We start from the raw sequence: 27,253 nt of genomic DNA, 5'->3' as shown, positions 1-27,253 counted from the left end.
AGGGTTTTTCTTTATTTGTACTATTTTCGACATAGAATAATAGTGACGACATCAAAACTATGAAATAACACATATGGAATCATGTAGTAACCAAAAAAGTGTTAAACAAATCAAAACATATTTAATATTTCAGATTATTCAAATAGCCACCCTTTGCATTGATAACAGCTTTGCACACTCTTGGAATTCTCTCATTCAGCTTCATGAGGTAGTCACCTGGAATGAATTTCAATTAACAGGTGTGCCTTGTTAAAAGTTCATTTGTGGAATTTCTTTCATTCTTAATGCGTTCGAGCCAATCAGTTGTGTTGTGACAAGGTAGGGGTGGTATACGGGAGATAGCCCTATTTGGTAAAATACCAAGTCCATATTATGGTAAGAACAGCTCGAATAAGGAAAGAGAAACAACAGTCCATCATTACTTTAAGACATGAAGTTCAGTCAATACGGAACATTTAAAAAACTTTCTTCAAGTGCAGTCGGAAAAGCCATCAAGCGCTATGATGAAACTGGCTCTCATGAGGGAATCAGATGACCTGGCCTCCACAATCCCCCGAAATTGAGATGGTTTGGGACGAGTCGGATTGCATAGTAAAAAAAAACCAGCCAACAAGTGCTCAACATATGTGGGAACTCCTTCAAGACTGTTGGAAAAGTATTCCAGTTGAAGCTGGTTGAGAGATTGCCAAGAGTGTACAAAACTGCCATTAAGGTGGCTATTTGAAGTTGTGTTCAAAGAATCTCAAATATTAAATATTGTCAAGACTTCTAGGAGTAGTGGGTTTGGAGTCAGGCGCAGAGAGCAGAGGGTTAGGACAATCGTATTTATTCCGGTACAAAATGGTCACGCCAAAAACACTAGGCGCATAAAACTGACCGGCCCAAAAACAGGACCCAAACAGTCCGGAGAAAATAAAATACAAATGCACATCCACAAACTAACAGAGAAACAAGCCCGCACAAAAGCAGGCGGGCATAACCGGCTTAAATAGCCCTTACCAAAACCCAAACAAGAAACAGGAGTAACCAATAAGACAAAACTAACAGAAAAGTTAAAAGGGATCGGTGGCAGCTAGTAAACCGGTGACGACGACCACCGAGCGCCACCCGAACAGGAAGAGGAGCCACCTTCGGTGGGAGTCGTAACAAATATATTTTGATTTGTTTAACACTTTTTGGATTACAACATGATTACATATGTGTTATTTCATAGTCTTCATAGAAGAGGTCTTTACAAAACCTGTCTCCCCTCATGAGACTAAAAAGATCTGACATCGGTCCTTTGATCTTCAAAAGGTTCTACAGCTGCACCATCGAGGGTATCCTGACTGGTTGCATCACTGCCTGGTATGGCAATTGCTCGGGCTCCGACCGCAAGGCACTACAGAGCGTCGTGCGAACGGCCCAGTACATCACTGGGGCCAAGCTTCCTGCCACCCAGGACCTCTATACAAGGCGGTGTCAGAGGAAGGCCCTAAAAATTGTCAAAGATTCCAGGCACCCCAGTCATAGACTGTTCTCTGCTACCGCACGGCAAGCAGTAGCGGAGCACCAACTCTAGGTCCAGAGGCCTCTAAATAGCTTCTACCCCCAAGCCATACGACCCCTGAACACCTAATCAAATGGCTACCCAGACTACCCAAGCCATACGACCCCTGAACACCTAATCAAATGGCTACCCAGACTAGTTGCATTGCCCCCCCCCCCCCCACTCCCCCTGCTACTCTCTGTTGTTATCATCTATGCATAGTCACTTTAATAACTCTACCTAGATGTACATATTACCTCAACTAACATGCCTACAAAGCTGGGTGTTGGTTCTAAGTGATACTACAGTGATGTCAGTGTTTGAGAAGGAGTATAAAGCACTAACTTTTATTATATATAATATATAATCTATTAACAGAAAATACCTAAAGACCAAAGTCTACTATCTTTAGTCAAAGCCTGCAAAACAATAGAGGGCAATAAGCTCAATGAATGTAAAACCCCACAAAACTTCCTTATTAGTCTTAGTGGAGGTGGATTGTAGTATTCTGAAAGTGGAGTTTGGTCATTTGTTCCTTCATGCAGCGATATAACTCATCAAAACCTTTTATCTCAATATTCCTTCCTCATATCAGGTTTTGATGTTAGTGTAGACCACTTTTATTGAAGCCCTGTCTCTTATGCAATACTTATTTCTAGGTACAGAAGTAGTCTGAATCACAGACATTTGTTACATCAGAAGAGATGGTGGCATCTGTAGTCATCTTTCTTACCATGGCAAAACTCTCAGGTGAGACCTTATCTGCTGCACTCAATAAAATACAGCCACACATAGGTTAACCCTAAAAGCACCGACAAGGGACAATTTTAAACCCAAGGGGTGAAACATGTCATCATTTCTAAACCCTTTTTTGTTCCTTCTGAAAATGTAGGACCATGATTTCTGTGTTAATGTATTCTCTGCTCCCATGACAGTAGGAATGATTCTTCAATCAATAGCAGGTTCTTTGTCAATATTCAGATGTCGTTTCAATGATGTTCATGCCCATCTCTAAGGCCATACACATTTAATTAAATGTTTAACGGATTGGTGTCAGATCTTGTCCATAGATGGCTTACATGGTAAAGATATCAATATGTAATTTTGTAATTTTGGTGAACTATCCCGTTCAGGTGGTGACAAATGCTGCTTAATATTTGCTTGCACAAAATATAGTCATTCTACTAGGCACAATGGCTTCCACAGTGGCTTCCAAAATTGTCTTGATAAAATAATTATGTTATAATTAATTTTGGGGGCGGCAGGTAGCCTAGTGGTTAGAGCGTTAGGCCAGTATCCAAAAGGTTGCTAGATCAAATCCCTGAGCTGACAAGGTAAACATCTGTGGTTCTGCCCCTGAACACTGTTCCCGAGGCTGTAATTGTAAATAAGAATATGTTCTTAACTGACTTGTCTAGTTAAATAAAGGTTACACACAAAAGTTTTGGAGACATGATAATCAAGCCCTGTTATTGTTTCCTCTGGTCTAGAAGTGCTTCCTCCTGGACCTGTGAATGGAACATTGGGAGGAAATGTGTTTTTAAAAACCACCATCAATCCAACCACACTTAGTGCAATCGTCTGGACTTTTGGTGATCCCCCTGTCATCATTGTTGACTTTCTCAGTTCTGAAGGTCCTGTGATCGGAGAGGGATATGTTGGCAGGATCAGTCTGAACAATAGCACTGGATCTCTGGAGCTCTTGAAACTGACCATTGCTGACAATGGAGAATACAGAGTGATCCTAAGAGAGTCTGATTTGATGTATTTGTCAAATACTTCACTGAATGTCTATGGTGAGTAAGCCCTGAGTTCCAAAAGATGTCACTTAATTTTAAAGTTGAGTTGTCAACTAATGTGAATTGAATGTACTTCCATACATAAAAACAATACAAAACTAAAAACAGAATGTGCTTGTTGAAATGCAGTTACTCTAGTCTTTTGATGGTGCAGTTACAATTTATTTGATGGATATCTCTTGACACTCTACTACATACATGATCCATGGTCAGAAGCAGAGCTAGTGTGAGGGCCATGGGTGCGACCAGCGCGGGTTTCAATTCCAATTAAATTCCAGTCAATTCAAAAAGTTAACCAAACTCCAATTCAAATTAAAAAATGTACTATTTAAAAACCATAGAAGATAATTTGAATTGGAAATTAACTTGTTTGGGATAGGGGACAGTATTTTGACATCCGGATGAAAAGCGTGCACAAAGTAAACTGCATGTTACTCAGGCCCAGAAGCTAGGATATGCATAAATTGATAGATTTGGATGGAAAATACTCTAAAGTTTCTAAAACTGTTACAATTATGTCTGTGAGTATAACAGAACTGATATGGCAGGCGAAACCCCGAGGACAAACCATCCCCAAAATAAGAATTTCAGCTTACCACTATTTTCAATGGCCATCACTTTTATTATAAGGCGAAGTTCTCCCTGTTTGCAGTTCCTAGGGCTTCCACTAGATGTCAACAGTCTTTAGAAAGAGTTTAAGGCTGGTTTTTGGAAAAATTAGCCAGAAATTGCAGTTTTTCTAGGTGGCTCCCATTTTGGCTGTAATGTTTCCAAGTGTGTGAATGAGAGAGCGTTCTTTGGTATTTTTCTCCGGTAAAGACAATAACGATTCTCCGTCTTAAATTTGATCAGTTATTTACGTATTAGGTACCTAAGGTTTGATTATAAACGTTGTTTGACTTGTTTGGAAAAGTTTATTAGTAACGTTTGGGATTTAGTTTGTATGCATTTTGATGGAGTGAAACTGGGTGGATTATTGACTGAAGCGCGGCAGCTAAACTGATTTTTTGGGATATAAACATTATCGAACAAAAGTACCATTTGTGATGTAACTGGAAACTTTTGGAGTGCCAACAGAAGAAGATCATCAAAGGTAAGGCATTTATTATATCGCTATTTTTGACTTTCATGTCGCACCTGCCTGGTTGAAATATGTTTTTCATGGTTTTTAATGCGGAGCTCTGTCCTCAGATAATCGCATGGTGTGCTTTCGCCGTAAAGCCTTTTTGAAATCTGACACAGCGGCTGGATTAACAAGAAGTTAAGCTTAATTTTGTTGTATTACAATTGTGACTTTATGAAAGTTAAATATTTATAATACTGTAGTTTGAATTTCGCGCTCTGCAATTTCACTGGATGTTGTCGAGGTGTCCCGCTAGTGGCACACCTTTCCCAAAGAGTACTTCCTGAATTTACTGGAATTGAAATTGATTTTACCCCAACTCTGGTGATCACCCCAGGGACCACACACAAAATAAATAAATAACAAAAAAACCTTTTCAACAATGATGTACCAAAAACCAAAGAAAAACTTTTTGGACACTGTAAAACATGGCAATATATACAGTTGAAGTCGGAAGTTAACATACACTTAGGTTGGAGTAATTAAAACTCGTCTTTCAACCACTCCACAAATTTCTTGTTAATTAACAAACTACAGTTTTGTCAAGTCGGTTAGGACATCTACTTTGTGCAAGACACAAGTCATTTTTCCAACAATTGTTTACAGACAGATTATTTCACTTATAATTCACTGTAACACAATTCCAGTGGGTCAGAGGTTTACATACACTAAGTTGACTGTGCCTTTAAATAGCTTGGAAAATTCCAGAAAATTATGACATGGCTTTAGAAGCTTCTGATAGGCGAACTGGCATAATTTGAGTCAATTGGAGGTGTACCTGTGGGTGTTTTTCAAGGCCTACCTTCAAACTCAGTGCCTCTTTGCTTGGCATCATGAGAAAATCAAAAGAAATCAGCCAAGAGCTCAGAAAAAAAATAGTGGGCCCCACAAGTCTGGTTCATCCTTGGGAGCAATTTCCAAACGCCTGAAGATACCACGTTCATCTGTACAAACAATAGCACGCAAGTATAAACAACAAAGGATGACACAGCCATCATACCGCTCAGGAAGGAGACGCGTTCTGTCTTCTAGAGATGACCGTACTTTGGTGCAAAACGTGCAAATCAATCTCAGAACAAACAGCAAAGGACATTGTGAAGATGCTAGAGGAAACAGGTACAAAGTATCTATATCAATAGTAAGACGAGTCCTATATCAACATAACCTGAAAGGCCACTCAGCAAGCAAGAAGCCACTGCTCCAAAACCACCATAAAAAAAGATAGACTACGGTTTGCAACTGCACATGGAGCCTTAGATCGTACTTTTTGGAGAAATATCCTCTGGTCTGATGAAACACAATTAGAACTGGTTGGCCATAATGACCATCGTTATGTTTGGAGGAAAAAGGGGGAGGCTTGCAAGCCACAGAACCCCACCCCAACCGTGAAGCACGGGGTGGCAGCGTCATGTTGTGGGGGTGCTTCGCTGCAGGTGGGACTGGTGCACTTCACAAAATAAATGGCGTCATAAGGAAGGAAAATGATGTGGATATATTGAAGCAACATCTCAAGACATCAGTCAGGATGTTGAAGCTTGGTCGAAAATGGGTCTTCCAAATGGACAATGACCCCAAGCATACTTCTTAAGTTGTGGTAAAATTCCTTAAGGACAACAAAGTCAAGGTATTGGAGTGGCCATCACAAAGCCCTGACCTCAATACTATAGAAAATTTGTGGGCAGAACTGAAAAAGTGTGACTCAGTTACCACGGCCATCACAAACCTGACTCAGTTACCACAGCTCTGTTAGGAGAAATGGGCCAAAATTCACCCAACTTATCGTGGGAAGCTTGTGGAAGGCTACCCGAAACGTTTGATCCAAGTTAAACAATTTAAAGGCAATGCTACAAAATTCTAATTGAGTGTATGTAAACTCCTGACCCACTGGGAATGTGATGAAAGAAATAAAAGCTGAAATAAATCATTCTCTCTACTATTATTCTGACATTTCACATTCTTAAAATAAAGTGCTAAACCTAACTGACCTAAAAGAGGGAATTTTTACTAGGATTAAATGTCAGGAATTGTGAATATGTCACGCCCTGGCCTTATTATTCTTTGTTTTCTTTATTATTTTAGTTAGGTCAGGGTGTGACATGGGTAATGTTTATGTTTTGTTGGTTTTGGGTGTTTATTTGGTAAAGGGGTTATGGGGTGTAGTAGATGGTTTTGTGTTGAGTGTATATGTCTAGTGTTGTCTATGTTGGTTAGTTATCTAGGAGAGTCTATGGTTACCTGAATGAGTTCCCAATTAGAGACAGCTGATTTCGGTTGTCTCTGATTGGGAGCCTTATTTAGGGTAGCCATAGGCTCTCATTGGGTGTGGGTAATTGTCTATGTAAGAACGTTAGTAGCCTGTATGTTTGTGCACAACGTTTGTAGCTTCACGGTCGTTTTGTTGTTTTGTTAAAGTGTTTTTGTGTCGTGTTCATCTTCGTGTTATAATAAAAGAAGATGGCTTATTTTCCAAAAGCTGCATTTTGGTCCGTTAATCCGCCACACGATCGTGACAGAATTACCCACCATAGGACCAAGCGGCATGGAAGGCGGCAACAGGACCTACCCACAAAGGATTTCTGGACATGGGAGGAGATACTGGATGGTAAGGGGCCGTGGGATCAACCTGGAGAATATCGCCTCCCTCGTGAAGAGCTGGAGGCAGCGAAAGCCGAGAGGAGGCGATATGAGGAGGCAGCACGGAGACAAGGCTGGAAGCCCGTGAGTACAACCCAAAAATTTCTTGGGGGGGGCCTTAAAGGGAGTGTGGCGAAGTCAGGTAGGAAACCTGCGCCTACTCCCTGTACTTACCGTGGAGAGCGAGAGTACGGGCAGACACCGTGTTACGCAGTAGAGCGCACGGTGTCTCCTGTACGCGTGCATAGCCCGGTTCGGTACATTGCAGCTCCACGTATCGGCCGGGCTAGACTGAGCGTTGAGCCATATGTCATGAAGCCGGCCCAACGCATCTGGTCACCAGTGCGTCTCCTCGGGCCGGCGTACATGGCACCAGCCTTACGCATGGTGTCCCCGGTTCGCCTACATAGGCCGGTGCGGGTTATTCCACCTCCCCGCACTGGTCAGGCGACGGGGAGCATAGAACCAGGTAAGGTTGGGCAGGCTCGGCGTTCAAGGGAGCCAGTACGCCTGCACGGTCCGGTATTTCCGGCGCCACCTCCCCGCCCCAACCCAGTACCACCAGTGCCTCCTCCACGCACTAGTTATATGGTGCGTGTCTCCAGCCCTTTACCACCAGTGTCTAAACCACGCACCAAGCCTCCTGTGTGTCCCCAGAGTCCTGTGCGTCCTGTTGCTGCTCCCCGCACTAGCCCTGAGATGCGTGTCTCCAGCCCGGTGCCACCAGTCCCGGCACCACGCACCAGGCCTACAGTGCGCCTCAGCCGGCAGGAGTCTGCCGTCTGCACAGCGTTGACTGAACTGCTCGTCTCCCCAGCGCCATCTGAGCCATCCGTCTCCCCAGCGCCATCTGAGCCATCCGTCTCCCCAGCGCCATCTGAGCCATCTGTCTGCAATGAGCCTGCAAAGCCGCCCGTCTGCCATGAGCCTGCAAAGCCGCCCGTCTGCCATGAGCCCACTGAGCCGTCCGCCAGACAGGAGCCGCTAGAGCCGCCAGCCAGACAGGAGCCGCTAGAGCCGTCCGTCAGACAGGATCTGCCAGAGCCGCCAACCAGACAGGATCTGCCAGAGCCGCCAACCAGACAGGATCTGCCAGAGCCGCCAACCAGACAGGATCTGCCAGAGCCGCCAACCAGACAGGATCTGCCAGATCAGTCAGCCAGCCATGAGCAGCCAGATCCGTCAGCCAGCCATGAGCAGCCAGATCCGTCAGCTAGCCATGAGCAGCCAGATCCGTCAGCTAGCCATGAGCAGCCAGATCCGTCAGCTAGCCATGAGCAGCCAGATCCGTCAGCTAGCCATGAGCAGCCAGATGCGTCAGCCAGCCATGAGCAGCCAGATGCGTCAGCCAGCCATGAGCAGCCAGATCCGTCAGCCAGCCATGAGCAGCCAGATCAGTTAGCCAGCCATGAGCAGCCAGATCCGTTAGCCAGCCATGAGCAGCCAGATCTGTCAGCCAGCCATGGGCCGTCCCTCAGTCCGGAGCTGCAGTCCCTCAGTCCGGAGCTGCAGTCCCTCAGTCCGGAGCTGCCATTCCTCAGTCCGGAGCTGCCCCTTACCCTGGAGCTGCCCCTTACCCTGGTGCTGCCCCTTACCCTGGTGCTGCCCCTTACCCTGGTGCTGCCCCTTACCCTGGTACTGCCCCTTATCCTGGTACTGCCCCTGACCCTGGTACTGCCCCTTACCCTGGTACTGGTCCTTAGTCCGGAGCTGTCCCTTAGTCCGGAACTCCCCCTTAATGCAATGGGGTTAATGTGGAGGGGGGTCGTTTGGAGGAAGCCTAGGAGGTGGTTAGGTACTGTGGTGACGTGGGGACTACGACCAGAGCCGGAGCCGCCACCGTGGAGGGGAGCCCACCCAGACCCTCCCCTAGACTGTGTATGGTGCGCCCGGAGTTCGCGCCTCAAGGGGGGGATTATGTCACGCCCTGGCCTTATTATTCTTTGTTTTCTTTATTATTTTAGTTAGGCCAGGGTGTGACATGGGTAATGTTTATGTTTTGTTGGTTTTGGGTGTTTATTTGGTAAAGGGGTTATGGGGTGTAGTAGATGGTTTTGTGTTGAGTGTATATGTCTAGTGTTGTCTATGTTGGTTAGTTATCTAGGAGAGTCTATGGTTACCTGAATGAGTTCCCAATTAGAGACAGCTGATTTCGGTTGTCTCTGATTGGGAGCCTTATTTAGGGTAGCCATAGGCTCTCATTGGGTGTGGGTAATTGTCTATGTAAGAACGTTAGTAGCCTGTATGTTTGTGCACAACGTTTGTAGCTTCACGGTCGTTTTGTTGTTTTGTTGTTTTGTTAAAGTGTTTTTGTGTCGTGTTCATCTTCGTGTTATAATAAAAGAAGATGGCTTATTTTCCAAAAGCTGCATTTTGGTCCGTTAATCCGCCACACGATCGTGACAGAAAAACTGAGTTTAAATGTATCTGGCTAAGGTGTATGTAAACTTCCAACTTCAACTGTAAAACTATTTAGATCCTGGAATTGGTCTGAGCTGGTGTTGCTTATGTTATAAAGCAGTGTACAGCTGACTGTCACTGTACCCCCTTAAGGGCCCCCTGGCCTGGGACTGGCAACTGCCAGCGCTGCTGGTTGCTGCTGGGAGGGACCAGGGTCTTCAAAATTATTATTCATTTATTTAGTATGTTTGTTAGTTTAAAACTACTAATAACGATTGAAAAAAATAAATATGAACATTCGAAAGGCTTGGCTCAACAATCTGTTTTCATTTAATATCATTGTCTAATTATTTTTTAGAAAAAAAAATTAATGTCGTTGTCTCGCCCTGACCTTTGTAAGAAATTGTAATAGAGACTGGAAACTAGCAATAACTGCACTTCAACATAAGCCATATTTTATACAAAAATACACTTACTCCTCATTTCTCTTGGACATATGCTGGGCTTATTAGGGACACCAACTACAGACACACATGGTTCCCCTCCCCCATAGTAACCACAGAACGCACCCAACCCATGGTTGGAGCTCAGGACAAAGAACTATCTCAGGAACCAATGGAACGTGGACACCAGGCCTGTTCAGGACTACCCAAGACCCAGATCGACCAATCGGAAGGCCAGACTCGCAGATCTACCTACTTGGCTTGTTGTCTATATAGTACTGTACAAGTCTTGAAACTACCTCTTTCCCGGACGATTCAATAGGAGTCAGACAGAAAGAGCCTTGCTGCAAGATTTTACTAAGATATCTTAACATGTGATTAAACGGCCTTATTATAAAATTATCCACCTCGTCCTATTATCTCCTCTTGTTCTCCTGTCAACAGTAAACGTTTTACTAACAAACTTGGTAAGCAGAGGATGGTCAAAACATATTTGAATTCGGCCCAATAGAAAATTCATCGGACAGGAGACGAGAGGGAGAAAGATTCCAGAGGAGAGGTGACCTTTTCGAGGGAGAATCGCGATTCAACCCACCCAGGAAACTGATCAGAGAGCTCGAAACTAAAAAGGTGAGCAGATGCCGGTTCAATCAAAATCTGTATATTGTATTATAGCCAATATCTAAATTCAATGATCAGGAGTACTGTGGTGAGTGTGAATTGTTGCTAAATTTATGTGGAATTGTTTAGAATCTAAGGCATAGTGTAAGGATATCTGCGTTAAAAAATGTATTCCAAGTAGTCTGATAACAGTGAGGAATTAAATGAATTTTGTCTGAATATATTCCAAGTAGTCTGATAACAGTGAGGAATTAAATTAATTTGTCTGAGATGTATTCCAAGTAGTCTGATATACCAGTGAGGAATTGATGAAATTGTGATATTGTATGTATTCCAAGTAGTCTGATAACAGTGAGGAATTAAATGAATTTTGTCTGAAATGTATTCCAAGTAGTCTGATATACCAGTGAGGAATTGAATAGCGAACCTGAGTCTACTGGAGTTGGCATTCCAGTAGACAGAAGGCTATGCGTGTTATTCTGAATGTATTCCAAGTAGTCTGATAACAGTGAGGAATTAAATGAATTTTGTCTAAAATGTATTCCAAGTAGTCTGATATACCAGTGAGGAATTGATGAAATTAAATGATGAAATATGAAATAAGTTGCATGAGCAGAACCGAGACTAGTCGATAACGCCAAATCAATGTGGGTGATTGAACGTTCCACGAGGCCGATTGCCACTAACTAGCCATATGCTAAGTTGAGGCTGTGCTAAAGTGACCGATGTGTATATTGCTGTGAAGCAACTATTTTCTGCTGATGAGTTGACCTGGTTTTCCCCTCTTATGCTGTTGGTAAATCCTTAAGGGTTAGAATTAATTTGAAAATTATTATAGAAGCGCGTGAATTACTAGTATATTGTCCCCAAAGGAAACTTCTGAAATATTTTGCCAAAGTATTTAATTAATTAAATTAGCGAAAAGCATTAATATTTTTTATTATAAGTACCTAAAACTGTCATTCCAATTATAACAGGAGCGCGTGAATTTATTCGTATATTGTTTCAAAAAGATATAGCTGAAATATTGTTGGAAAACGAAAATAATTCATCGAATACACGGCAATAAAATTCTTTGTCCACGCGAGTCGGACACAAGACTGGGGGAGGTTAGAGGAAGAAAAATACATCGCTGGTTTCGATCAGTGACGGGCTAAAGTATACAAAGATAATAATAGACCCAGACATAGCTTAACGACAAAATGACCACGACTATCGTCCCCAAACACAAATTCAATGAATACTTGGATCAGAGAATGCAGGACAGAAGAGGGGGAGGGGTCCGTCCCATGATGTATCAACCACGTGCGGCCCTTCAACCCGCATACAATCACCCCAATCCAGACCCGAATCAGCAATCACCTCCCCCTTTCCAGGGCATGTCTGACGAATATGCCCCATGGCCCTGAAGCTGCTCACCACTAACCTACACTCATCATTGACCTGGACTACTGAAGCATCAGGCTTTTGCACTCTTGAAAACAGATCTCTAAGTGGCAGTAGCCTTAACAGCACCTGACAAAAAAAAAAAAAAAAGTTCCATCTGGATGTTTCTGAAAAGGAAGGATTTACATCATCCATCCTTTTCCAGAACCTAGAGGGGGAGAGTAGAGTGTTGAGGTATCACTCCTCCAAACTGGGCCACATTGAAGAAGGACAAACCACATGCTCCAGGTATGTGGCTGCAGTGGCAAAAGCTATTGGAAAAACAGCCCACATGATAATGTACCATCCATTGGAAATCCACACCCACATGGGGTTGCAGCATATCTGATGAGCAATGGTTATACACAGATGGATGCCGCTATAGAGGAGAAGAAGGGAACATAGCAGCATACACAGTGGTGCAGCAGCTCCCGGATAGATCACATGTGACTTTGGAATCTGGCATCATCACACAACCTGCATCAGCCCAGCTAGCTGAAATCATAGGGTTGACACAAGCACTGGAAAGAGCTGAAGGGAAGACTGTGAACATCTACACCGACTCAGCTTATGCTCATGGAGCAGTCCATACGAATGGATCACGATGGCTGAGACGCAACTTCACCACCACAGGAAACCTTCCAATCAAACACAAGACACAGATGGAAAAACTGATTAAATCGGTCTCATTACCTGAGAAGGTGGCCATCATGAAATGTAAAGGACACCAACAACTGAAAAACAGAGTCAGCGAGGGAAATGATGCAGCTGATAAAGCAGCCAAGAAAGCTGGCGGATACACCCCGAGACAAATGGTACTATGGACCCAACCAGCTCGGACTGAGCTCACAAAGCAACACATAAAATAACTCCAGTTCACAGCAGGACCCTATGAACACTCAGTATGGGCATAGAAAGAGGCCACCAAGGGACCTGATGAACTGTGGAGATGCCATGATGGCAGACTAGAGGCCCCAGCAAACCTATGTCCAGAACTAATATGAGAAGCTCATGGGCACACACACGAAGGCAAACTAAAGACTTTACAGAAGGTGTCCCACATCTGGTGGCACCCACACATGAAAGACATGACAGATTTGTGTTGTGACGAGTGTAGCATTTGTGGTAGCCACAATCCAAAGAAACCATACCAAACGCCCATGGGCTCATACCCAGTCCCAAATGCTTGTTTTCAGGACATCAGCATAGATTACACAGATATGGGGAAAGACAATGTGACAAATGGAAAAAGGTACCTGTTAGTTATGGTAGACAGGTTCTCTAAATGGGTTGAGGCAATACCAACAGCAGGGGAGGATGCAAAATAGGTCATTAAGTGGCTGCAAACCGAACTCATGTGTGTTGTTTAATGACAAACGCTCCATGTACCAATAGGGTCGGATGTGTAAATGTCAACTGATTAATGGATGTTGTTTAATGATGGGGTTAGTGTACAGGCCACAATCTCATAAGTCTCGTGGAACGCGCCAATCAAATGTATGTGCAAGTTTGAAGTTGATTTGGGTTAAAGTCCTGCCCCTTGCATTGCTGGCCATGTTAGCCTCTCCAGGTGCAGGCACCCATCTCTCTCCTCATGAGACAATGGCTGGAGGAGTCATGCTGGGTTCACCAGGGGAGGGAGGTCATATGCCCGCCCTTGATGTACAACAAATTGTAATGTTTGATAATTGACGGAACTTTCTGCAGCTCTCTCCACACAGATTCACAAGGTCCAACGGGGAAGCAGAAGGGAGATCTGGCACACGGAAGGTAAAAATTGGTGACTGGGTGGGGTTAATGTCCACAAGAGAAAGTGGCTAGAACCCAGGTGGACTGGACTGTACGAAGTGAGGGAGGTTACTTCACACTCAGTCCAGGTCAAAGGTAAATCAGGTGCACCTTGGCACCACCTCACACATTGCACTCCAGCCCCAATCCCTTCTAGAACGCTGACAGAAGTCAGAGCTGATTTAAACAGCTTAAATTCGATTCCAAATGAAGACATTTCTGACTCAGGTGATGCGGCATCAAACTCCGCCTCCCCTGATAAAGGAACCTCGCCCAGTTAGAGGGATATTTCTCCCTCCCTGGGCAAGGCTAGGGATATCTGGCCCCTTATTTGTGATATTCCTACTGATATTTGGGGTGTCCCTGGGCACTTTCACATGGTTAATAGAATAACTATAACCGGATCCCCATGGATGTATGTCACGGACACTCTAGTCTAACTAGGTAATAATAGATTAAAAAATTTAAAAAATTAAAAATTTAGAAAACAATAGTTAAAATAAGAAACTAATATGGCTCAAATTGAGAAGGTTGAATAAGAGTGGGTGGAGAGCTGTGCAGAGAAGGGACAGAAGATGGCAGTATTGCAGCACCCAATGGTCTCCCAGCCGACTGGTTGAATGCTGGTGACATAATTTTGTTTTTTGGAGTAAACATTAAGGTTAAGGGTTTCCGTGTACCCAGAGATGAGATATCTTAAAAGAATACACTCATATGGGAATAGGAGTTTTACTTTCTGAGTTTTATTTAGGCAAGGGACTTTGAGAAGATAAAGGGTTCTTTTGGTATGTCTAGATATGGAACACGAATGTAGGTGTAACATTTTGACCTGTTTTCTGTTTTCATTGCATTTTCCGGCGACTTGATCACTCGCGGGGAAATGTAGTGAGAATAATGAGATTGTGTCATTTGGGATACTAGTTTTGAGGTAAATTGATTATAATAGAGTTTATAACTCTTGACCATAAGGTAAGCATTTGTATTGGCCATTAGAAGATAGAGATAGGTTAATTAAGGTTATGTTAGGACTTTAGAGATTGACACTATAAGACCTGTTGTTATTTTTAAATCCATGCAGATAAAGTCAAAACAGTGAGACAGTTAATATTGTAAAGGAACACATAGTTGTTATTGACTATTATTAGAAAAAGGCAGACAGATGGGTCTACCCCGCACTGTTGAGACCTTGAAGGTTTGAGAGCAGAGTGGGGAGGGTGGACCAGGAAATGAGCAAGGTGGGCTGTGAAATAAGATAGGAGAGAAATGGGTTAACATATATAAGCAGCACAGATACATTTCAAAGTAGATAGGTCACTTGACAGAGAATTGGAAAAGAATAGATATGGATGTGCGCCCAGGGGAGAATTGGATATGCGGGGAATAGAAGGGACGTTCCTATAATATGATGTACTAGGTTATTATTTAGAGTAGGTAAGGTTGATACCTGGCCAGAGCCAGGTATCAAACGAAGGAGGGTACATTGTGGTCTAGGAAAGGATGGGGCCTATTGGATAATAAACGTATTTAAAATAAAAAAATTCTAGTTAACCAAACCTGTATGTCCAAGAGTTTATGCATAGCAGGTGAATTAAGGGAGAAGGTGAATCACTCGACCTGGGGGCATATCGCACTTGGAGGGTGAGACACACTGACACTGCCGAATGATCACAGAGTTAAGGAGAAGAACCGTTGCTAATAGAGCTCGGGGATCAACTCCTTAATGAAGAATCCCTGACCCTGACCTCTCAACCCTGTGTACGTTCATAGAAGTGAAAGTGTTGCTTGATCTCTGGCTGATGATGTGTTCTCTGGGAGAGGGTGGGGTTTTACAGGACTGCTTGTAGTCCTGAGCTGTCTGATCAGGATACGATGGGGATGTTACCATCGCAGTGCTGCCAGAACCACCACCAGTTCCAACGGACCAGGGTTCAGCCGGCCTCCTCCACCACTTCAAGACCAAGTCCCACGCCATCACCTAAGCTCTCCAATCTGGTACAGATAATAAATATAAAAGACATCTCAGATAGTGAACAATTGGGGACTGAAACTGTTTATGAGGAAAGGGAGAATATGTGGTTGGCCTACAAAACACTTAATAGAAAGGACTGTGTCGTATGTGGACATGCCAGACCTATTCTGGCTGCTCACCCATTTGTCCTAAGTAATGGGGAAGGTTGGATGTGCATATTGGAAAGTTCAAGCCAAATTTAACCCTGTGTAAAACTCTGAGTCTTGTGTTCCCAGAAGTCCCTCCCCAGAAGGTACCGTGGGGAGTTAAGGCATATGGGGGACATAACAGCTGTAACACTGGTACAGGTAGAGGTATAGACTATGGAAGGCTCCCTGCTACTACCTGCATCACTAATACCACTATTAACTAGAGGTGTTGCTGATGTATGGTGGATGTGTGGACCTGCCAGGCGGTTGACCCCATTTTTGAAAGGAAATTGTCGTTGCTCATGTGCTTTGGCCAGTCTGATACCACCATTGCCTATTATTATAGCTAATCAACTTCTGGGAGCTACACATGACACAGAGGCTTGGGACCAACCCAGGAGACGGCAGAAACGTGACGCTCCTTGGTCCGAGGGTACAGATAACATGCACACCAACCTGTTGGGGTCCCAATAGGGGTCCCCCACGAATTCCAGACATTAAACAGGAATGATGGCCTGTGGCATCTGATGCCCATCGTTGGCCCAGCTATTGTTGATGCTAAAACAAAAGGTCTGGATCAATTATATCTACTATAATTAATGATGATTTGTGAAACACACCCACACAGGACTTACAGGGATGGCTGAACAATTGGATGCTACCTCACAAACCAGTAGACACAATAGACTAACACTGGACATAAGTCTGGCCAACCAGGGAGGTGTATGTAAAAAGATTGTAGAACAGTGTTGCACGTTTGTTCCTAACAATACTAGTCCGGATGGGAGCATTTCAAAAGCTCTGAGTGGGTTGGCAAGGTTATCAGTGGAGATGAAGGGTTTTGCAGGTGTGGAGGAGAGTGGACTGTTCCCCTGGCTGGGTGGTTGTTTTGGTAAGTACACTGCAATGATGATTACTGGATTTCTGACACTAGTTGTGGTTTTTTGTTTCTGTGTTGCCTGTATCATACCTTGTTTGAAGAAGTTTGTTACAGATGTGTAAGGGGCCTCTGGTATGATGCCGTTGCTTGATGCTCCAGTTGGAGAGGCTGATACGAAAACGAGCTTCTGCAGGAGAGTGGGCTGACAGAGGAGGACCCTTGGTTTGCTGTAGATGATGTTGTTGAATGAATAAAAAGTGATGTTTGTCCTCCCTGTTGTGAAGGTTTGAAGTTCCCGGGTGGCGACGAGCCCACCTGGTACAGGTTGTATAGAGGGATGGACCGGAGGGTTTAACATATTCTCGTTTTTTGGTTTACTAATGTGTGGTTGGCCACTCCAGGTGTAGTTATCCCTTAGCTTTGTGTTCTTTTTATACTTTTATGTCACGTCTCTTGTGAGACGTGAAGAGAGGGAATTAAAAATGTGTCTTCTGACAAATTTATCCCTTAGCTTTGTGTTCTTTTTATACTTTTATGTCACGTCTCTTGTGAGACGTGAAGAGAGGGAATTAAAAATTTGTCTTCTGACAAATTTAACCCTTAGCTTTGTGTTTTTTATATACTTTTATGTCACGTCTCTTGTGAGACGTGAAGAGAGGGATTTGTAAGAAATTGTAATAGAGACTGGAAACTAGCAATAACTGCACTTCAACATAAGCCATATTTTATACAAAAATACACATACTCCTCATTTCTCTTGGACATATGCTGGGCTTATTAGGGACACCAACTACAGACACACATGGTTCCCCTCCCCCATAGTAACCACAGAACGCACCCAACCCATGGTTGGAGCTCAGGACAAAGAACTATCTCAGGAACCAATGGAACGTGGACACCAGGCCTGTTCAGGACTACCCAAGACCCAGATCGACCAATCGGAAGGCCAGACTCGCAGATCTACCTACTTGGCTTGTTGTCTATATAGTACTGTACAAGTCTTGAAACTACCTCTTTCCCGGACGATTCAATAGGAGTCAGACAGAAAGAGCCTTGCTGCAAGATTTTACTAAGATATCTTAACATGTGATTAAACGGCCTTATTATAAAATTATCCACCTCGTCCTATTGTCTCCTCTTGTTCTCCTGTCAACAGTAAACGTTTTACTAACACCTTAGAGATATTTTGGTTGGTCAGGTCGTGAGTTGGGGTGGGCATTCTATGTTTTGTTCTGTGTGTTGTATTTCTATGTAATTGGCCTGGTATGGTTCCCAATCAGAGGCAGCTGTCAATCGTTGTCTCTGATTGAGAACCATACTTAGGTAGCCTGTTCCCACCTGTGTTTGTGGGTATTGTCACGTTCCTGACCTGTTTTTCCTTTTTCTCGTGTTTATTTAGTTGGTCAGGGCGTGAGTTGGGGTGGGTTGTCGAGGTGTTATTTTCTTGTTGGGTTGTTTGTGTTCGGCCGGGTATGATTCTCAATGAGAGACAGCTGTCAATCGTTGTCCCTGATTGAGAATCATACTTAGGCAGCCTGTGATTCACGTGGTTACTGTGGGTGGTTGTATCTCGTGTCTGTGTTTGTACCACACGGGACTGTTTGCGGTTCGTCACGTTTGTTGTTTTGTTATGTATAAGTGTTCAGTCTACGTTAATTAAAGATGACCACTTTCCACTCCGCATATTGGTCTGATCCTTCTCGCCTCTCTTCCTCGTCCGAGGAGGAGGATTATGACGATCGTTACAGAACCACCCACCATTCTAGGACCAAGCGGAGTGGAGAAGGGAGGCGACAGCAGTGGGAAAAAACCCAGGACTCCTGGACTTGGGAGGAGATCCTGGACGGCAAAGGAACCTGGGCTCAGCCAGGGGAATATCGCCGTCCCAAGGCGGAGCTGGAGGCAGCGAAGGCAGAGAGGCGCTGGTATGAGGAGGCAGCGCGGCGACGCGGTTGGGAGCCCGAGAGTCAGACCCAAAAATTTCTTGGGGGGGGGGCACACGAGGAGTGTGGCAAAGCCGGGTAGGATACCTGAGCCAACTTCCCGTGCTTACCGTGGAGTGAGAGGGCGTCGTACTGTCAGACACCGTGTTATGCGGTAAAGCGCACGGTGTCCCCAGTACGCGTGCTTAGCCCAGTGTGGGCTATTCCACCTCGCCGCACTGGTAGGGCTAAGTTGGGCATCGAGCCGGATGTCATGAAGCCGGCCCAACGCATCTGGCCTCCAGTGCGTCTCCTCGGGCCGGCATACATGGCACCAGCCTTGCGAATGGTGTCCCCGGTTCGCCAGCATAGCCCAGTGCGGGCTATTCCACCTCGCCGCACTGGCAGGGCTACGGGGACCATTCAACCTGGTAAGGTTGGGCAGGGTCGGTGCTCAAGAGCGCGTGTCCTCCTTCACGGTCCGGTATACCCGGTGCCACCTCCACGTACAAGTCCACCGGTGGCAGCCCCCCGCACCAGGCTGTCTCTCTGGGTTCTCTCTCCAGCTGCTCCCACCTGTCCAGCGCTGTCAGAGTCTTCCTCCTCTCCAGCGCAGCCAGTGCCTACAGCACGCACCAGGTCTACAGTGCGTCCCAGCCGACCGAGTCTGCCGTCTGCCCAGCGGCGCCTGAACTGTCTGCCTGCCCAGCACTGTCCGTCTGTACTGAGCCTTCAGAGCCGTCCAGCCAGGACCAGCCAGAGCCGTCCAGCCAGGACCAGCCAGAGCCGTCCAGCCAGGACCAGCCAGAGCCGTCCAGCCAGGACCAGCCAGAGCCGTCCAGCCAGGACCAGCCAGAGACAGCCAGTCAGGAGCTGCCAGAGCCAGCCAGTCAGGAGCTGCCAGAGCCAGCCAGTCAGGAGCTGCCAGAGCCAGCCAGTCAGGAGCTGCCAGAGCCAGCCAGCCAGGATCCGCCAGCCAGCCAGGATCCGCCAGAGCCAGCCAGTCAGGATCCGCCAGTCAGCCAGGATCCGCCAGCCAGCCAGGATCCACCCCTCAGTCCGGTGCTGCCCCTCAGTCCGGTGCTGCCCCTCAGTCCGGTGCTGCCCTTTGGTAGAGTAGGATTGACATGGAGGGTGGTCATTGGGAGGAGGCCAAAGAAGCGGGGTTTGACTATGTTGGGGTGGGGATCACGACCAGCGCCAGAGCCGCCACCGTGGACAGACGCCCACCCAGACCCTCCCCTAGACTTTATGCTGGTGCGCCCGGAGTTCGCACCTTAAGGGGGGGGTTATGTCACGTTCCTGACCTGTTTTTCCTTTTTCTTGTGTTTATTTAGTTGGTCAGGGCGTGAGTTGGGGTGGGTTGTCGAGGTGTTATTTTCTTGTTGGGTTGTTTGTGTTCGGCCGGGTATGATTCTCAATCAGAGACAGCTGTCAATCGTTGTCCCTGATTGAGAATCATACTTAGGCAGCTTGTGATTCACGTGGTTGCTGTGGGTGGTTGTATCTCGTGTCTGTGTTTGTACCACACGGGACTGTTTGCGGTTTGTCACGTTTGTTGTTTTGTTATGTATAAGTGTTCAGTCTACGTTAATTAAAGATGACCACTTTCCACTCCGCATATTGGTCTGATCCTTCACGCCTCTCCTCCTCGTCCGAGGAGGAGGATTACGACGATCGTTACAGGTATTTGTTTCCTGTTTTGTGTTGTGTCACCTGATAGGACTGTTTCGGTTTTTCACCTTTGTTATTTTGTATTTCAGTGTTCAGTTTAATAAATTTAACATGGACACGTACCACGCTGCATTTTGGTCCGATCTTTCATATTCCTCATCAGCCGAGGACGAGATTCGTTACAGAACTACCCACCACCAAAGGACCAAGCAGCGTGTAATGGACTCTTGGACATAGGAGGAAATATTCGACGGCAAGGGACCCTGGGCACAGCCGGGAGAGTATCGCCGTCCGAAAGAGAAGCTGGAGGCAGCTAGAGCGGAGCAGCGACACTATGAGGAATTGGCTCGAGGTAACGTGCACGAGAGGCAGCCCCAGAAATTAATTTGGGGGGGGGGGGGCACACGAGGAGATTGGTGGAGTCAGGTAGGAGACCTGAGCCAACTCCCTGTGCTTACCGTGGCGAGAGAGTGACCGGGCAGGCACCGTGTTATGCGGTGAAGCGCACAGTGTCCCCAGTGTGCACGCCTGTATAAAAAAGCTCTCTACGGTCAGGGTGTGACAGTATACCCCCCAAAAGGTGCGGACTCCGGCCGCAAAACCTGAACCTATAGGGGAGGGTCTGGGTGGGCATTTCTCCGCGGTGGCGGCTCTGGTGCGGGACGTAGACCCCGCTCCACCTCTGGCTTGGCCCACTTGGGTGGCGCCTCTAGAGTGGGGACCCTGGCCGCCAATCCCGGACTGGGGACCCTCGTAGCGGGCCTCGGACTGGGGGCCCTCGTTGTGGGCCCCGGACTGGGCGCCCTTGTAGCGGGCCCCGGACTGGGGACCCTTGTTGGGAGCTCCGGACTGGAGGGCGTCGCTGGAGGCTCCGGACTGGAGGGCGTCGCTGGAGGCTCCGGACTGGAGGGCGACTCTGGAGGCTCCGGACTGGAGAGCGTCGCTGGAAGCTCCGGACTGAAGGGCGCCTCTGGAGGCTCCAGACTAGAGGGCGACACTGGAGGCTCCTGAATGGAGGGCGTTGCTGGAGGGTCCGGACTGGAGGGCGACTCTGGAGGGAGGAGACGCAGAGACAGCCTGGTGCGCGGGGCTGCCACAGGGCCCACCAGGCTGGGGAGACCTACAGGAGTCCTGGTGCGTAGAGGAGGGCACCGGATGAACCGGGCTGTGGGGGAGCACTGGAGCCCTGGTGCCAGCCTTGGCACCACTCCTCCAGGCTGAATGCCCACTTTAGAACCCTCTGTGGAAAGGTTTCTACATGGAACCCAAAAGGGTTCTAACTGGAACCAAAAATGGTTCTTCAAAGGGTTCTCCTTTGGGGACAGCTGAAGAACCCTATTAGGTTTTTAGATAGCCACTTTTTTAAATAATTCTAGTCATATTAGTAAGCCATTCTAGTTGTTGCATCTTTAGATGCGAGAAAAAAAAAATTCTAATAGAGGACTACTGAAATTAAATTATTTCAGTGTAGATAAAGGAAGGGCAGGTTAAAATAAAAACATGACAGCCAGACAAGCCAGTGTAAGAATCAAATGGATTTGCATATGAATGGAGTGGAAATTAGCTGACTTTGTGATCTGTAAGGTAAGTAACTTTAATGTGTCAAGCAGATTACACGTTTTCTTTGCCATTTCTGAAACGTAAAAATGTTTAAGACATGGATTTCATGTTGTAATGTTAACAAGGTACCCAAAAGTAGTTTGAATTAATTGTTTAATTTTATTAGCCAAACAAAACTAGTTTAAACAGCGAAATTGTTGCGAAAATCAGCCTTGTTTGCATAGCGATGATGAAAAGAACGTCATTTAGAATGTAATGATCTCAAAAATTCTAATCATTAGTTCATCCCACTGTTGATATAACAACGGACGATAATAGTTTAATTGAATTCCATTGTGACATAGAGGGGGACATTCTTTGGCATGACAGACCCTTCGAGAGCGCACTGCCCAGTCTGTGCTGGTGAGCTCTGCGCCTGTCCATGGTAATATAGCACCAGTGGTGTAGATTTTTTAAGTACAAATACTTTAAAGTACTACTTAGCCAGTTTTTGGGGGGTATCTGTACTTTACTTTACTATTTACATTTTTGAGAACTTTAAATTTTACTCCACTACATTCCTAAAGAAAATAATGTACATTTTATTCCCTACATTTTCCCTGACACCCAAAAGTAGGCTTTACATTTCCAATGCTTAGCAGCACTTATCAAGAGAACATCCCTAGTCATCCCTACTGCCTCTGATCTGGCAGACTCACTAAACACAAATGCTTTGTTTGTAAATATGTTTGAGTATTGGAGTGTGTCCCTGGCTATCAGTAAATTAAAATGACAACAAAATCGTGCCGTCTGGTTTGCTTAAGTATATTTCAGTAATTACATCTACTTTTGATACTTAAGTATATTTAAAACCAAATACTTTTTTACTTTTACTAAAGTAGTTTTACTTTCACTTTTATTTGAGTAATTTTCTATTAAGGTATTTTTTTACTTTTTCTCAAGTTTGACAGTTGGGTACATTTTCCACCACTGTGTAACATGAACATAAAACTAACTTGTTTCTCCTTTTATTTTTTAACAAATCACAATAATTATTATTATCTCATCTTGTATTAATTTCACAGAAACAGTATCTGGTGCTACTATCACAATTACCTCAAACCCACCAATGATCGAGGGGGGTTCTATCACTTTAACCTGTGATGCAGCTGGCTTCAACATCACCAGAGAGTGGATGAAGGATGGTCATCCTGTGTCTTCTGGCGACAATATCATATTATCTGAGGATAAGAGAGTGCTGTCCATAAAGAAGAGAACAGACAGTCGAGAATACCTGTGTAGAGTCAGCAACCCTGTCAGCTCTGAAAATGCCAGTGACACTGTGAATGTAATCTGTAAGTACTTACCTATAAGCCTGCGGATAAATCAAATCAAATCCAATTTTTTAAAATTCGATTTGATTTGATAAATGTACCAACTATACCATCAACAGATGCACGTGAAAATAATATAACAATGACTGAACACACACTTTACACCAACCATTATGACTCCACCGTCACACTGATTACAAACGAATGAACTTGTAGCTCTGACTAACTAGTGATCTCTGTGTTACAGATGGACCTGATGGTATGGAAATCAAGGGTCCAACTAAAATAGAAGTAGGACAGAAGTTTACATTGACCTGCTCTACTGACTCCAACCCCCCTGCTAGTTACACCTGGGTGCTTAACGGGACAAAGATACCTGGACATTCCCCTGAGTTCACTAAACAGAAGAGTGAATACTCTGACAGTGGGGATTACACCTGTACAGCAACAAATGATGTCACCGGAAACAAAATATCTGTGGTCCTTAAACTGTCAGTAAAAGGTAAAGTTAGTAGAAGTTTTAAAGACAATATAAACATAGTAAGTAGATAACAGTTACATCTGGTCATTTAGCAGACCCTCTTATCCAGAGATACTTACAGTTAGTGCATTAAGTTAGCTATGTGGGACAACCAAATATCTCAGTCATAGTAAGTACAATTTTCCTCAAAGTAATTATCAGAAAAGTCAGTGCTAGTAGAAGAAAAGTTATACGTATGAAGTTTTGCATTCCAAACGTGTTTTAAAATAGTGCCTTTTAGTTGTGTTTGTTGTGTTGTAATTGTCACCTAGATACACTAATGTGCAGTACTGCTTGTTCACTGGGTGTACCGTTTCTCTCATCTCTGTATGGTTCTGTCTCTGGTCTCTGCAGCGGTGGGCTCTCTAACTCCAGACGGACTGTCTGTTGTTGTCATCACTGGGATTGTGATTATAGTGTTGCTGGTTGTGGAAGTGGCAGTTAGTGTTGCAGTCTATTTCATCAAGACAAATATGTGAGATAAGAAACGTTTCATTCAAACAAGTGTATTTTCTATCACTGCCGGCAATAGACATTATAGGCTCTGTTTTCATATTGATCTAAACTGATCAGAAAAAGGGACTGAGTATATTTCAAAAGCACCATAAACTTTTAAAAACATTGTAATATTATGTTCTAATCTTATAACTTCACTGTAAACTGTTAAAAGCACTGTAATATCATGTTCTTATACCTTTAAATGTTTATTTATTGTTGCATATAGAAGCTATGCAGAGCCAATGCAGCGAGGAGGTAAGCATATGCTTTATCTCCAATCTTATAATGAATCATGTTTTCAAACATTTGTTTTATCCATTTACATTAAAATGGTCATTTAGCAGTCACTCTCATCCAGAGTGATTTACAGTTTCCATGGAATAATTAAATGGATTCAGACATATTACATGATATAGTACAACACCACTACTACTGTAATAATGTAACAATGCTTATGCAGACAAATGCAGACAAGATAACAGCAACTATACAACCCCTCTATTTGTGTATCTCTTAAAGGCTCTCAACAACCTGTATATGAGAACCCATCACCTGTGTATGAGAACCCATCACCTGTGTATGAGAACCCATCACCTGTTTATGAGAACCCATCACCTGTGTATGAGAACCCATCACCTGTGCGTGAAAACACACTACAAAATCAATCTCCGCCTCTACCCCTGACAGTAAGTAAAACATGGTCACCCCTGGGATGTGTCTGTGCACATCTGTATTCTACTACAGTCTTACTGTAATAAACAAGATGAATTTGCTTAACAGGATGTACAGTGTTGAAAATACTGTATGCAGAGACTGTTTGCCTATTATATAAGTTTAGTTTTGACTTAATGACAACTATTCAGTCTCTGGCGTTTTCATGTCATTCACTAACACATGATCGCTGTAAAAGTTTGTTTAGGACTTTGAGGTTATGTATTTTGTCATGGCAACTGTTGGTATGGCTGTTGCCTTCTATGTTCTGCAGTTGCTTACTTCTGCTTGTATCCCAAATTATGAAATGCAGGACTTCAAGAGTACCTATGATACTAGGATAATGGTAAGTTTGTTCTAGACCACATGGCACCATGTGACTGTAATACTGTAAAAACAACCGATTTATGTGTTATATGTTAAATGGTATTCATGATGTATTATAGCTGATAAATGGAAGTTAATGTTCCTTTCTTTTCTCCCTTACTTTCCTACTAGCAGTAAGAGGTCAGGAAGAGATCTCCATTCAACCACCATTATCCAGTTCCACAATCAACACAAAGAAAACCTGCATGATAACACCCAGTGTGGATCTGAAATGTAACGTACATAATAGATTTATGCTATGTTTGTCTGCTTTATTGTGTAATTTCTTAACATTGAAAAGAAAGCGCATTACTGTACTGTAATTTTATAAATTAGAGCATAATAAATGCCAGTTAAATAAATAACAAATTATTTAAATGATGTAAAAACAGAATGACTAATAAATAATGCCTGCTATTTTCCTACTACTCTGTTGTTCTTTGTGTCAGACCAGTGATTACCAGTTTATAAAATATATACTGAACAAAAATAGAAAAGCAACATGTAAAATGATGGAACAATGTTTCATAAGCTTAAATAAAAGATCCCAGAAATTGTCCGTACACACAAAAAAAATATTTATCTCAAATTTTGTGCACAAATATGTTTACTTTAGTGAGCATTTCTCTTTGTTAAGATAACCAATCCACCGGAAAGGTGTGGCATATCAAGAAGCTGATTAAACAGCATGATAATTACACAGGTGCACCTTGTGCTGGGGACAATAAAAGGCCACTCTAAAATGTGCAGCTTTATCACACAACACATTGCCACAGATGTCTCAAGTTTTGAGGGAGCGTGCAATTGGCATGCTGACTGCATGAATGTCCACCAGAGCTACTGCCAGAGAATTGAATGTTAATTTCTCTACCATTTCACTAGACTACGCATAACCATGCCAGCCCACGACCTCCACATCTGTCTTCTTCCCCTGTGGGATCATCTGATACCAGCCACTCAGACAGCTGATGAAACTGTGGGTTTGCACAACAGAAGAATTTCAGCACAAACTGTCAGAAACTGTCTCAGGGAAGCTCATCAGTGTGCTAGTCATATTCGCCAGGGACTTGACCTGACTGCAGTTAGGTGTTGTAACTGACTTCAGTGTGCAAATGCTCACCTTCGATGGCCACTGTCACGCTGGAGAAGTGTGCTCTTCACGGATGAATCCCGGTTGTATGACATTGTGTGGGCAAGCGGTTTGCTGATGTCAACGTTGTGAACAGAGTGCCCCATGGTGGGGTTATGGTATGGCCTGGCATAAGCTACGGACAATGAACACAATTACATTTTATCGATGGCAATTTGAATGCATGACGAGATCCTGGAGGCCCGTCGTTGTGCCATTCACACACCATCATCACCTCATGTTTCAGCATGATAATGCACGGCCCCATGTCGCAAGGATCTGTACACAATACCTGGAAGCTGAAAATGTCACAGTTCTTCCATGGCCTGCATACTGACCAGACATGTCACCCATTGAGCATGTTTGGGATTCTCTGGATCGATGTGTACGACAGCGTATTCCAGTTCCAGCCAATATCCAGAAACTTTCCCTAGCCATTGAGTGGGACAACATTCCACAGGCCACAATCAACAGCCTGATCAACTCTATGTGAAGGAAATGTGTCGCGCTGCATGAGGCAAATGGTGATCACACCAGATACTGGCGTTTTTTTTTTATCCAAGCACCTACCTTTGTTTTTAGCGTATCCGTGACCAACAGATGAATATCTGTATTCCCAGTCATGTGAAATACATAGATTAGTACCTAATGCATTTATTTTAATTGACTGATTACTTTATATGAACTGTAACTTGCATTTTGTATATTTTGTTCAGTGTACTTTAGTTATACGATTCCATATTAAGTCGCTCTGGATAAGAG

The 27,253-nt window shown here is 44.4% G+C and overlaps 1 protein-coding gene across 2 annotated transcripts; it reads left to right on the top strand.

The window, feature by feature from the left end:
• Nucleotides 1–2,029: 2,029 nt before the first annotated feature.
• Nucleotides 2,030–25,770, top strand: LOC129837713 (carcinoembryonic antigen-related cell adhesion molecule 2-like). Of its 2 annotated transcripts, none has more exons than XM_055904101.1 (8): nt 2,030–2,278; nt 23,019–23,288; nt 23,515–23,769; nt 24,142–24,262; nt 24,512–24,540; nt 24,805–24,971; nt 25,310–25,342; nt 25,498–25,770. In XM_055904101.1, the coding sequence occupies exons 1-8, from the start codon at nt 2,233–2,235 to the stop codon at nt 25,498–25,500; spliced, it is 924 nt and encodes a 307-aa protein (XP_055760076.1). In that variant the 5' UTR covers nt 2,030–2,232; the 3' UTR covers nt 25,501–25,770. The 2 variants fall into 2 exon arrangements, with proteins under 2 accessions (XP_055760076.1, XP_055760075.1); XM_055904100.1 differs by having other exon boundaries at nt 25,495–25,770.
• The last annotated feature ends 1,483 nt before the right edge of the window (nt 25,771–27,253 follow it).

The sequence above is a fragment of the Salvelinus fontinalis genome, chromosome 38 (genome assembly GCF_029448725.1).
Source record: "Salvelinus fontinalis isolate EN_2023a chromosome 38, ASM2944872v1, whole genome shotgun sequence".
NCBI classification, from domain to species: Eukaryota; Metazoa; Chordata; class Actinopteri; order Salmoniformes; family Salmonidae; genus Salvelinus; species Salvelinus fontinalis.
This window is presented reverse-complemented; position numbering and strand designations above follow the sequence as displayed.

Bases quoted from the DNA above. Each gene is read 5' to 3' on its own strand.
- LOC129837713 (XM_055904100.1), top strand. From the start codon at position 2,233: ATGGTGGCATCTGTAGTCATCTTTCTTACCATGGCAAAACTCTCAG. The intron at 23,770-24,141 runs GTAAAGTTAGTA...TGGTCTCTGCAG, and splicing joins CCTTAAACTGTCAGTAAAAG to CGGTGGGCTCTCTAACTCCA. The intron at 24,972-25,309 runs GTAAGTAAAACA...TATGAAATGCAG, and splicing joins CTCCGCCTCTACCCCTGACA to GACTTCAAGAGTACCTATGA.